The 14374-nt window shown below is 32.3% G+C and overlaps 1 protein-coding gene across 1 annotated transcript in view; it reads right to left on the minus strand.

The window, feature by feature from the left end:
• Window positions 1-4234: 4234 nt before the first annotated feature.
• LOC129801050 (pupal cuticle protein 36a-like) overlaps window positions 4235-14374 on the minus strand; it is a 41457-nt gene continuing 31317 nt past the window's right edge. Inside the window, exons 5-7 of the mRNA XM_055845809.1 lie at window positions 5296-5505; window positions 4826-4915; window positions 4235-4757 (exon numbers count right to left, since the gene is read on the minus strand). Coding sequence (XP_055701784.1) covers window positions 4656-4757; window positions 4826-4915; window positions 5296-5505 — 402 coding nt within the window. The 3' untranslated portion in view covers window positions 4235-4655. The remainder of the gene's footprint in view (window positions 4758-4825; window positions 4916-5295; window positions 5506-14374) is intronic.

Below are 14374 nucleotides of genomic sequence, written 5' to 3' on the forward strand. Positions count from 1 at the left end.
TTATTAATGAGGAATGATGTGAAGGGGTTTTTTTCAGCATTTTAAATCACTGTCGATGAAATTTGTCTCAAATCTCGATGGTCATCTAGAAAATCCACAATATATACTAACCAAAATTTTATATAAAACATATAGAGCGGTAAGCAACCGAAGATCTTTTAGCACGAGGGGCAAGAGATCGCTGTGAGAGTCACATGCGACCACCACATGTTGTTGTTAAATTTATTCAGAAAACCATCAAAAAGGTCGTGAAGATCGCCGGCACCAATACGTCCATAAAAGCACTTTTTACACTCACCTAATCAAGGGGTTTCCCAATAAATTGTTATTATTGATGCCATTGATTAATTCAATATTTTAATTTTTCTTAAACTGCAGAAAAAGCGAATGGGCATAACTTAAAACGGCTTATGATGATGATCAGTACAAAAATAAAATTGATCCGTAAAAAAATTAAATTTTGGCCAGTCAAAAATCTAAATCTTTACAAAAATTGGGTTAATTTAGGTAGGGTCAATTTATATGGGTTAATATAAAATAAAAACTTCTATTTTCTCTTTTACAAAACATTCATGAAAGTTTCATTGCTTCAAATTAAATATTGATAAAATTTGATTTTTGCTGACAAAATTTAATTTTTATTACAAATTGTATTTCAGATTTTTACTTCATTTGCAATAAAAACATTTTGAAAATTTATTTGAAGATGATTACCATTTACTGTTTTGAGTTAAATTAAATTTGATTTTACTCTTCTTGTGAAAAAACCAAGGACCAAGCATTAATAGAATTAATTGAATTAAAATTGTATTCGATATTTTCCATTAAAATTCGGGTCATTTTTCAATTTTTTCAAGGTCTCCGCACATTAAGAGCAAATATTACATTTTTGACAGTATTTTTTTTTACGATTTTTGTGCACCACAGAAAATTTCCATTAAAAGAAAAAACAATTATTAAAGAAAATTGCTCTCAATGTGTTATTATGCAAATTATAATTTCAATCATAATTAGAAAAATTTAATTGTATTTCACAAATGAGACTCTTCTTTTCAATATATAAATTGCAGATAATAATACGTTTTGCTAACATTCAGAAAGATATAAAATAACTAGGAATTATAATTGTCTTGTTCACATGAAATAAATTATCTTATCGTGCTATCACACTAGGTTTTTTTCAATTAATAAATTAAATTTAATTTTCAGATGAATTGCTCCTATGCGCTATTTTGCATTAAAAATAATTTGAATTGATAGATTTTCGCTTATTTATTGATATAAACTAATACTTGGCCCACCAAAATATGTTTAAACAGGCTAAAATAGCTTAAATGTGGTTGCTCAATTAAATTTGAATTCAGCAAATTAAAATGCTAAAATTGGTCATTAATTTCAATTTTATTTTAATTAAACAAGTATCCTTTTGAACTAAATTGTTCTTATTAAATTTATTTACTCGTAATTTATTATTATTTGTGGCCAAAAATAAGATAAGTACAGTAATTTAGTGATAAATTTGTACGCGAGTGAAGCATCAGTATCGGGAGTAATTTGCTTATTTCCTTCAAAGCCATTATTGTGCCAAGAAATCTCCTGTTTATATGACTTCACACAGATTTTCAACAAGATGTGTGAGAGTCGCTTCATCAGCCTTTTCCCTACAAATCTTTCTTCTGGCTTTAGGGATCCTTCTGAATAACAGATAAGTGACTTATAAGACATTTTAAGTACTATCACACATTTTCCGGAGTCATTCACAATTAAAAATCTCGCAGCAATATTTAAAATTGAGCAAATTTCTTGCAAAATGTGCTGTGGCTGTGAAAATTTCCAAGTAAATTCTAGAAATCTTATAATGCTCAATTAGCTCAATTGAATTTAAATTTAAATTGTGAAAATCCTAGTGTGATAGCACGGTGGAAAGTTAGTCACACAACTCGAAATCGAGTTGGTCAATGAAACTTGGTATATTCCCTAATTTGGACCCAAGGAATTCATTCAGTTCTAGATCTCAGAGATTTTTAGTTTACCATATCGTCGGTTGCCTCAGCAACTGTGCTAACTGCATCTGCTTTGTGTCTGCATTCATTGCAAACGCCGCGCAGCGATGCATTGCTTACAACGAATGCTGACACAAATAAAATTCAGTTAGCACAGTTGCTGAGGCAACCGACGAATGTTGAAAGGTCAAAAAGGTCAAAAATGCGTTTTTCGTGTGAAGACGCTAAATAGCGAGAGACAGCAGCTTGGAATATTCTTCGTATCCCCCCACAAGTTGATCTTGGGAATCCAAATACGATCTTAATTTTCCCCCCACGCCCTCCTTTCCTCTAAAAATATGTTTTTTGAGATATCTTTATGTTGATATTTATGTTTATGTTTTTGTAAATTACATTATGCCCAGCGCACAATAATGCCCAACGCACAATAACTTTTGTTTGTAAACATGTTTTCAAAATTTCCTATGAGAGTGAGCGAGATGACTAGATCTGGATCTCACTCACTCTCACTGAAATGTCAAAAACATGTTTACGTTTACAAAACAAAAGTTATTGTGCGTTGGGTATTATGCATAATGCCCAACGCACAATAACTTTTGTTTGTAAACATGTTTTCAAAATTTCCTATGAGAGTGAGCGAGAGACTAGACCTAGATCTCACTCACTCTCATTGAAATGTCACAAACATGTTTACTAAACAAAAGTTATTGTGCGCTGGGCATTATTTAAAACCTAGCTTTCTTTAAAAATATGCAAAAATAGCGTTTTTAATGTAGCCCCACTTCTTAGCTCACTTTAAGTTTTTGTTAGCTATCGTAAAATATCAATAAATTTTAGTAAATTTATTATAGAAAAGCAAAAAAATTATATTTTAAAGGAATTAACTGTTTTTTAACTGTTCATTCAAATAAATATGTAATATTGTTATTATTATTACATATTGTTAAAAAAAATGTTTTTGTTTACATTTTAAAAATTATCGCAATTTAAAGGTTTTTCTTAATTTCATTAAATTCAATTAAATTTTAATTATTACACAATAAGTATTTAATTATCCTAAAATTGAGTTCTCAGGAAAAATATTAGATGCTTTTTGTTAGTTGGTTGGGAAACCCCTCCAAAATGTCTCATCTTTAACTTCAATCGGATGCCATAAAATATATTCGCGAAGAAGAAACTGTTACAACCAGTCCAGAGAATCACCCATAGAGTTTCTACTTTTGACTTATCGAAACTGAAAGTGATTGCGGAATTTGTATATAAAAATAAAGAAATGTGATTGTGTTAGTTTGAATATTAATTTGAAAAATTCAGCGGATAATTAAGTGGCAATAATGCGATGATTTCAGTGGTGAAAACACAAACATTTGAAGATGATTTGCTACGACCTTGACAAAGGCCTGAATTAATTAATTTTTTTTTTTTGAGTGATTAAATAATAGGTTTGACATTTTTAAATAACTCAATCTTTTTCTTATGTATCTCCCTATGTCATACCTTGAACCGCGCGCGATTAAAGAAGTCGTTTAGCAGATGATATAATGATGGTAAATCTGCACACAATGGCGATGATGATGATAGTGACTGAGATTAGATTTATGGATCCAAAGTCACTAAATATATAACCACTTGTGGTTTCTCTCGACTAACAAGCTGCACGAGGAAGTGTTCAGTGAATAATTCTTTTTCTTCGCAACAGAATTCTTTGATTAGTTTCCATGGGGGCATCATCTGGATGGATTGTGTAAGATTGTTTTAAAAAACAAAATAAAAGAAGATTCTGCCGCAATTTTTCTGATTGTATATGTGGAGAGTTTACCTTGATATTAAAATAATCTTCAGTGGTCAGATCCTCTTCACAAGTATCTCATGGCACTATTTTAAGCATCATCATTAAAAATTCCCCACACAAAACGCTCCAGGCAGTTTTTCCACTAAATCATCAGGCCAATGAATTATGCGATATGTAAAATAATATGTGTAATCAAACATGCAGAAAATTAACAATCAGCTCAATGGTGTCTTTGCAGTCTCTTAATCATCTCGCACCTCTTCGGGACTGAACAACAATGGAAAATTTTTGCTGCCGCATCAAGAGATACATCTCATGGCATTTTCAATCTCAAAAGATCTACCATAGAGGTGAAGAAGTCAATCAATTATCATCATCGATCATGATCATCTACCATTCAGTCAGAGTTATAATTTGAGATTAAATGCAATTTGGACAATTTTGTATTTACAAAATATTTATTTCTCATATATTTCTCTCACGTTTTCATAAAAAAAGAAGAATAATGTTGTAATTTGTAATAATAAATGCAATTTTTGTAAAGTGATTTTTTTTGGCCACATTGTGAAATCTGCAGCAGTCTCTCAGATTTCAACTCAGTGTTTCTCTTTTGCTAGACGGTTTTTTTCCTTCTATATTTACAATCAATAAATTTTTCTAGATAACATCTTTTATGAGGAATTTTGATCTTACTGATGGTCTAAATATCATGAAAAGCAACTGGGAAGTTCAATAGGTACTTTGCATCAATAAATTACTGGCAGGTTCTTTTGAATAGATTCACAATAAATTGTCTTCCTCAGGAGAAAGTCTTGGAGGATTTGAGCTTTCGCAGTTCACGAAAGCTTCTCCTGAATTCTCTATAGTCGCTGAGGAGCTTCTGTTGCGGGCAGACTGGCCAGGTACTCAAGTGCTCTCTGGATCGCTGGTGGGATTGGAGGTGGTGTGGGAATGTGATCACCCTGTGATAGTCAAAGGAAATTATGAATAAGTTAATTTTTATCTAAAAAAAAGAAAGTTCTCTTCTTACTTGAGGTTGGAATCCATTCTCATCAGCAATGTACGTTACTCGAATAAGAGTTCCATCTGGAGCTGTGTAAGAATATTCACCTTGGGCCACCTAAAACAGTGCAAGTGGGAGGAAAATTAGAAGGTGTGAATGAAAATATCCTCCGTGGGACATCAACTTTGCCCTCAGTTAACAATTGCCAAATGCATTTTGTGTGCAAGCTATGCAAAGCACATAAATTTAAGAAGGTGCCATTGCAAGAAAATTTGCTGGGATTGTCTATTCAATTTGGACACTTTTGTCTTTTACCGGGTGGGACTTTCTCACACCCGCTCAAGTTAATTTTTACCACCAAAGCGACACCCAATTGCAACAAGACTCCAAATTGTCTTCGGGCTGAGAAACTCTTGCGAATTTCCTTTTTTTGTTCTCTCATGTACTTGGCACTTTTTTTGGCAAAGTCTTTGATGAATCTTATAATGAGCTTTTACCTGAGCTTCTTGCTCTGTTCCAGCATTTTTGAGGAATCCTGTCTCTTCTGCTGCAATTCCATTGCCTGTTTCATAGGCGTATTTGTAGGTACCATCGAAGTTTACTTCCTGTTCCTGACGCAGAATTGGGATGGGTTCAGTTGTGGCACCCTGAGATGGAGCCTGAGGAGCTCCAGTCACGCAGGTCAGTGTCAGTGCAACGGACAAAATCTGAATCATCAGAAAATACAAGAATATATCATTAGCTATCTTTATCTACTAATCCTATAACCCTTTTTTTTAATTTTAATTTGGCAGTGAAATATTGCCCACATGTAATTAAATATTTAATAGTATAAAATATTTTGGCTACATCACGTTATTTGATTGGCTAGAGCTTAAAAGCATTCAACGCATTCAAAGTTATAACCAATCAGAGATCCTTATAGGCTTCAAATATTTTATTGAAATAAATATTAATTCAAATGGTTAAATATTAAAATAAAACTAAATTTAATTTAAAAAAAAAACGGTGTTTAGGAAATTGTAAATTATGAAAAAATTGAAATTTTGATAAAAAAAAAATTAGCAAAAAAACACGTCAGAACTAATTATTTTAAACATTAATTAAATTAAAATAATTTCGGTTTATTTTCTTAGGGAAAGGCTTCTGTTTAAGCTTACAGATAATGGCAAGTATACCATTTATTAAGGGTTTAACAAATTGAAGTTGTAATGTGATAAAACAATAGTTGTTAAATTAGTTTTTAATGCAAAGTGAAAGTTCTTTTCATGATTTGGATGGCAAATTACAGAATTTTTCCGAAAGTCTTACGTCGATATCTCAAACCTCTTGGTTTATATTAGACTGAAAATAAATCTATAACTTTAAATTCTATATGTGATTCCAATTAGAAACAATAAACTTATTTGAATTCAAAATTTTGAGAAGAAATTTGTGATGGATAATTATATTTTTTGATCAGAAGATCAATATTTTGTGATTTTTTTCTTAAGTTTTATTTAAATTATCTTTATTTTTACCGAGATATCACTTTTAAGTAAAAATTAAAATTTAAAAATATTTTAAAATTGGATTCTGTACTAGCGGCTTCTCAATTGGTATCCAATGTCTTGATATTTATCCAGTTAGAGCACCCTAATTTAACAAATAACACCTTTTAGAAATCATTATTCACTTTTTCACACCAAAAACCATTTATCTCTTGCACATTTAAATTAAATGAATGAATAAATTATTCTATAACACTTACAATATATTTCATAATTGCGGTATATTACTATTGTATCTTACAAGTAAAAGAACAAAAACTTAAATGTAATTAATGGCAATTAAGAATGGTTCTCCAGTGGGAAAATAATCCTCAATGGTCAGGTATTTTCCGTAGAAATAATGATGACTTTACACAGATTTTTCACACTAAAATGTTCACTGATTGATTCCAAATATCCAACTGTGTCTTTTTGTCAATTCTAGATGGGTATTTATATAGTTGAGGATAGTTGGAGGGTCAGAATTTCCCTCTCTCCTGGACCAATCATCCAATGTGATGAATGTCTGTAAGTTAATCGCGTAATGCCGCCAGCAAACGCGACATTACAGCCCCACGCGGCCCCAAAACACGCTTAAAAAAGCACGAGGTTTTCGCAACGGCCACAACAATGACTTCATGTGCTGAGAAGTAAGGGTAAAGGCGCATTTTCTGACCATGCTGAGTCTGTATCTGTGAGATGTGGTATGGAGAGGAATCAGACGCCACCACAGGAAAAGTCCCCACCAGATTCATGCACCATCCTCAGCCTCTTGGGTATCTTAAGCACCCAGACTTGGATTTCTTGTCTATTCTCTCGTCAGCCACAATGGGCGCATTTCCGATGACGCCTCGAAACGCCAGAGAGTTGTGGGTGGTTCGGGGAAAGACATTCCATTGAGGAATTCCAGTGAGATAGCTTCTCCTGAAAAGGGGTCATGCACTCATCGTTTGACCCCCGGAGTCCGAATGATGCAATTGGGTACACTGTGTGAAATATGAGCCATAAAAGCTCCTGGCATTTTAAAGCAATTCATATTAATTTGTCATATTAAACTTGAAGATGAAGCACCATGAATAGGTTGTTTTCGAATTGTAACTTACGTTAAAAGATTCTCTATTTGAGTGCAAGTGATTGTTCTGATTCAACGTCTTGGTCAATTTAAAAAAAAAATCCTTGCTACTGCTTCAATAAATGCGTACTTGCGGTTAATCATTCTTATGAATTCCACGAATGGCATTATAGCATTAAAAAAAAAAAACTCAAAAGATGCATTGGTTTGAAGAGATTTACTCAGTACAGTATAAATGAGTCAACAATGCTAATCTAGATGTAAATGTAAATATTATTGTTTGAAGGTTATTCTTTAATATTGTTCTTTTAAAATTCTGTTAGATATCCGAATAGTCATGTTTCAAACTCGAAATTGCAGAAATATAATATTTAAGTATTTTGTACGTATATTATTGAGTCCCGGTCAAAATTTCGAAAGCCAAAATCCCGAACGCCAAAATCCCAAAAGCCAAAATCCCGAATGGACCAAAATCCCAAAAGCCAAAATCCCGAATTCTTAAAAGTGTCATAGCTACTCCCACGATTGCACCCGCGCTTTCTGGAGAAAAAGGGAAATCTTCTGTGTCTTGGAAAATTAATTCTAAACATTTTCCCACATATAATTTTATCCCTTTCAGGATTAGAACATTCGGGATTTTGGTTTTCGGGATTTTGGCTTTCGGGATTTTGGCTTTCGGGATTTTGGCCTTTTCGGAATTTTGACGTTCGGGATTTTGGCTGCCACCGATATTATTAAATTTTTGAAATTTGCATACGTAGGGTGGAATAACCGGCTATCGCCATGTTTAGGAAAAAATTAAATTCATTTAATCATAACTTTTGAATCCTTGTTACAAGATAAGTCAAATTTGACACAAAGTTACTTAGATGTATTGGCTCTAGATACGTGAAAACAATAATCCTAGAACATAACGCTGGACTACTTAAAAAACTGATTTTTATTAATAATGCAAAAATAACCATTTCGTCGCCACTTTTTACCACTTTTCGCCAGTTTTGTAAAATTTGTAACCACTTCTCGCCACCCACTTGAAAAGAACCACACTCGGTTATTTTAGGCAATGCTATGAAAAGAACACATTCACCATTTCTCTTTCCTTGTGATCACTTTATTATTACTCTCTTTAAATGATTTTTCTTCACTTTTATTTGAGAAATCAAATTATGGGGCTTTTGCAGAAAGTAAACAATGCAGATTTAACAACTGAGAATGTACGAAGTGAAGTTAGCGTCGCCTATTGAAAAGATATGGCGACAGGTGGTAAAATCAATTCCAGAATATTACCACTTCTCGCCATGCCTCATTTTTATACAAAAATAATATAAAATGAAATATTAATTGACTAAATACAAATTTTATGTATTCCACAAGTGCAATTAAATATTCAATTAACAAATTATTTACCCAAATAGGTATTTTTGGCCTGATGAAAATTTGACGACACTTAGTACATTTGGTAAGAGATGTTGGATTCGATGCACTTGCTTAAAATATTGCTCTAAAAAGTGATCAAAATCGTAAATCCAAAACGAATAATTATTAATTTTCGATTCTATGCGTAGAAGCAGAAACAATACAAAAAAATTGCGACTTATTTATTTCATAAATTGCGAAAAATAGCGATTTCAATGTAAGTGGCGAGAAGGGGGGCACTGGCGAGAACTGGTGATTCCACTCTACGTCTCCGAAAGGGTACCCAATTTTTGTTAATTTTAAACGTTTTTTAATACTTACACCGAGAACACTAGGATGATAAAATTCACCATCATACATACAAAATTTTGTTATCCGGATAGTGAAAAAGCCATCAAGCAACGAGATATTAGATCGGACAGCAAAAAATGGTAGAATACACATGCTTGTCTTTAGAATTTATTATCCTATGGATAGTAAATTACAATACCCATGGTGAATTCTGCTATCCCCATCTAGATTTTTTAATAGCCGTATAGTATATTCTACTGGACAGATAGCATATTCTACTAGCCAGATAGTATATTTTACTAGACGGATGGTAGTTTTTCTATCCTGATAGTAAATTTTACTATCCGATTATTAGAATTTGCAATTTTTGGAAAAGTTTATTTTTTTCTATTTGTATTAATTTTTGACCACTCTGTTTGGGGTCCAGGGTCCCTTCATGGTAAATGTTATCTGAAGTCCAACCCATTCTCAGGCGTGAAAATCTTTTTCCAATATTGGCAGCAGCACCAAGATTTGAACACGGCACATTTGTGATGACGTTACGAGTTAAGTGGTAAAGTAATCGATCTATAATGAAAGTTTTCTAAATTCGGATCTCATTTAAATTTATATAAATTTTTCTTGAATTTGAGACTCACAACTGTGTTTCAGTACATAAAAATAAAAAAAAATCATTTTTTTTAAATCTATATTGTTAGATATTCTACTTTCTTTATGGGCTACTAGTACTATTTTTAATAGTAGGGGGAACTGGGACACCTTTGAACTGGGGCTACTTCAAAATTGAGCGTTTTTCCCCTATTTATGTGTGGAACTAAGCCTTACCGGGCTATAATTTATCTCCTGAAACTAATGTCAAGCTAAATTACTTCATGATAAGGCACAGTTCTATTAAAAACAGGAGAAAAATGCCCAATTTCAAAGGTACCCCAATTCAAAAGTTCCCCTCTTCGCACTAACAATAAAGAAAACCGACGTATAATCAACTCTTGAACGATAATCCGGGGTTTGTTGGGTGGAAGAGGAATAGTCCATAGAATAAAAGTTTTTTCTTCCCACCTGACGAACACCGGATTATTGTTCAAAAATTTTTAATATGGTATTTTAAAAGTTTAATAATTAATATAATTATTCAGCACATAAAATGTGAAATAATGATGCACAATTTAGAAAAATATTACAAAATGATAATTCCAAATCAATGTGAAAATATATTCAATGGCAAGCATGCTGCAAACTCTCCTGCCTGTGTCGGAAGAATTTTACCGCATATATTGTGTTAGAGAATGTAATCTTTTTGTGCAAGACTCTTCCGTGGTAATCTATGTTTTGTTGGACAAAAGCGGCGGCATGTCTAAACGAATGAAGAACATTGGGAAGAATACATTTAGATTCGATTGTAAAAGTGAGATTGAAAAAGTCAGTGATAAGTTTGCTTTAGTTTATGGTAGGGAGGATCATGAATATGAGCCAAGTCGAAAAGCAGGAAAGTCTACCGGCTAGAGAGATTCTGGCAGAATTCCATGAAGAGCAGGATGCTATGTCCAAAACGTTTTTGAATTATATTGATAAGTCTAATTGGTTCTATGTAAAGAAGATTAATAATGAGATACATAAGGCACAAAATATGATCAGTAAAAAATAAAAGTTGGTCAGTAAAATTTAAAAAGTGGTCAGCAAAAAATTAAAAATGAGCAACAAAAAAAGTGTAAGGTGGTCTGTAGGGGAATTCTGTAATTTTCGTGGCATTGTCACGCATGAGTTCGAAACCTGACAATGCCATTCGAGCTGTTTTTGTCATATCATATGATTTCGAAAATGCAATTCATTGAATTTTTAATGAAATCCCTTTACTTGATGTTTTTGTGAAAATACAGTATGTCTTGGTTAATTTGTTTAACAAAATTCATTGTTCAAATGAAATGGCAATGTCACGGCTACAGAATCACATTTTCGAAAAAGCTCTCCTAAGATTCGAATCCAATTTGTCATACATATGGCATTGCCAGAGCGTTACAGAATTCCCCTCCTGGTCAGTTATTTTGAATTTTCCTGTTACCCTTATCTTACACAAAAACTACAACTTAAAATCAAATGAAATAAAGAGACACAGAAAAATTCAAAATAACTGATCACATTTTACGTTTTACTGCTTATTTTTAATTTCATACTGATCACTTTTTATTTTTTACTGACCGTTTTTAATAAAATACAGGAAAACGCGCTAACTTCGGGCAACTCAAGCTTCGAACTATCACTTTGCTTTAATGTAATAATAATAATAATAATAGTGGCACAACGTTCCATAGAGGAACTTAGGCCTTCCCGCAAGGGGGGTTCGGAACGGAATATCCAATATAATTTTTTCTTATACGATATGAGGTTGTCAGCCCCGTGTCCCGTGGAATCAAATGCAATGAAGCTCACTGGATGCAATTCGAACACCTTTAACGCCAGAAAAATTCCTGGTGACCTAAAGGGGATTCGAACCCGGGACACTTGCATCATAGAGCGAGTGCTCTACCACTTGACCCATTGAGTGCTCTTTAAAAATTATTTTAAATTAAATTGTGTTTTAAATTAATTTGGCCCCTATATAATATTAAATTTTAATAGCTACTCCAACGCCTAAAATTTTCTGAAATGATCTGTGGGTAAAGGTATTATTAACATAGGAAAAATTAGTTGTCCGAAGCTTGAGTCGTCTGAAAATAGTGCCGTTCTCCGCTACTGATCATTTTTAATTTTTTGTTGCCTTTTTTTATTTTTTTTTGTGCTCTTTTTTTTAAATTTTTACTGTTTTTCTTTTCTAAATAATTTCTGGCCATTTTTAAACGTTTTTCTGATGATTTCGAATGTTTTACTGATCAAATTGTATTTTTTTACTGCTCATTTATTCAATTCTCATTAATACATATGTATAATGACTTATTACCAACTTTACCGGTTATTACATTATCGTTCTGGGAAACCAGACACGTGCTCCTTCCCTACTCTCAGTTCTTTGGGATGACTTTTATTTTTCCTGACGATTACAATATGAGAGATAAAAGAATCTCTATTAAGATTCTCTTTGATTGTATAAATCTTTTAGGTCACTGCTATTATTTGTTTACAAAACACCTCAACGCATTTGTATGTGTTGAAGACTTTTTGGCCAAAAGGTGGTCATTTTCATATATGAGAGAAATCCCTCGAATACCACGCGAGGTGTCATCAAGTTAGATGCCATTAAGCATGAGGTTTAGCAGTTTGTAATCTATCCATTCGCAGTATCCTTGAACTATTAATGGCGAAGGGTCAAATATGTATAATTTACTCTCTTCATCAACAATATTTATTTCCAATGTAAAGTGTGGCATTCGACTTATTTCTGCAGCCCAGATTGAATTTCTGAGGTGATTTTGGGCAAAAAATAGCTCCCATTATGAGATAATTATAGTAATTTAAAAAGTCGTTACAATAAATTCAAAAAAAAATCAACTCTAATAGGCAAAGTTGCGGCTGAAATGAAAAGATATTTTTGGGAGGGAAAAAGAGGAAATTAGATGGTACAATCAAATGTGGATTTGCTTAGCTTTCGCAGTGTAGAATTGTGCAATGCTGTGTATATCAAAATGTGAGAATAAAAAATGATATTTTTATGAGTTTCTCATGCGTCTGGCCAGAGAAATAAATTTCCTTTTTATAAAATGCCAAAAATGTGGGCGATCAATTCTTCGGTAAATGGGTTTGTCTGGTATAATTTACGGTTTGATGCGCCTTCTCTTAATTATTGTTTACACACTAAACATTGTTGGCACACAATCATCTCAATTCAGAAACATTTATATCTCTGCTTAAGGGACTGATCTCCTTTTGAAAGTCTCATCATCATTTGCAGCACCATAAAAGAATTCTTGCATGAATATCAATTTTCACAACATTTAGTGTTGGACAAGAAGTGCGAGATATATCAATTGTCGCTTTCGTAGCATTTATGAGATTCTAATTTATTCATTTGTTGCCCAAAATTAAGTTAAATGGATGTTTTTCTCCTTTCAAAATATCGTAAACCTCTCAAAGAGTTTGTTAATTGAAACTGATTTGGAAAACTGTGAAAAATGATACTGATTGAACATTCAGAGAAACACTAATTACGAAATTAACATCTATTATTGATGAAGTTATCTTAAAAAGCTAAATTTCGGAAACATATTAAAAGAAGTAAGGCCGGAATTAGCAAATGCCAAACATCACATGAGATTTGCATTTATATTTAATTGACGTATTTTTTCCTAATATCCTCAGATGATAGGTATGATTTCAAATTTGCTAATATCTTTACCAAGAAAAAAACCAAAAGAAAATTCATAAAATAGGCTTTCTTGGCAATAAACTCAACCGACCCTCATGGCGGTTTAAGTAATCAAAAAATGATCTTGAAATTTACTTTAAAGAATATACCATATAAATCCAAGAAGATCCGTTTGATCTTATCATAAGAACTTTGCGAAAAAACGTCATACAATTATGTGAAATGTCGATGGAAATATCAGTTTTTTTTTAAATTTTAAAATTGCACGATCATAAGATTAATCGATGATTAACGATTTATAAATTACCTTCCTTCAATTTGACATGTTGAACCTCTTTAATATGATAATCGATTTGAATATTTTTTCCTTGTTTTCGTCCATCCACCACGAGGTAATATAATAACAAAAGAATTCATCACCGGGCAAAATGTGATTTACGGATTTTACCAAAGAATTTGAAAACTACTGAAATTTACAATCACCATAAAAGCCATAATAAATTCATCTCCAAAGAAATTCAAAACGAAGTTTAACAGATTAGGCAAAACTATTTTTAACTCCTCATTCTCTCATGGATTAATTATCTTGAATGACCAATAGGTAAGGAAAGAATCTTCCGTAATGTAAACAAAAAATTATAAAATAAAAAAAATATTTTTTCATAAGAAAATCTAGTGCTAAATTGTAATTCATTGCTTGATTTCTGTTCATTTTACGAACTGTGCCAAAAAGTTGCAAAATTCTAAAAATATAAACAGTATCCTTAAAATAATTGCTGGAATATTGTTCTGTTGTCACAAATGCTAAAAAATGACACAGTTACCAAAAGTGCCAGTTCGTTCGAGAATTTGTGACTGTTTGAAAGTTAATTTCATTATGCTTCCCTCATACTAAGAATCCCTTTTCTCTGTTGGAAGACAAGTGATTTTTCATATATTTTTCTTTCGTTGAATTACCATCACCAAAGGAA

This window comes from Phlebotomus papatasi, chromosome 2 (assembly GCF_024763615.1).
Source record: "Phlebotomus papatasi isolate M1 chromosome 2, Ppap_2.1, whole genome shotgun sequence".
Lineage (NCBI taxonomy): Eukaryota > Metazoa > Arthropoda > Insecta > Diptera > Psychodidae > Phlebotomus > Phlebotomus papatasi.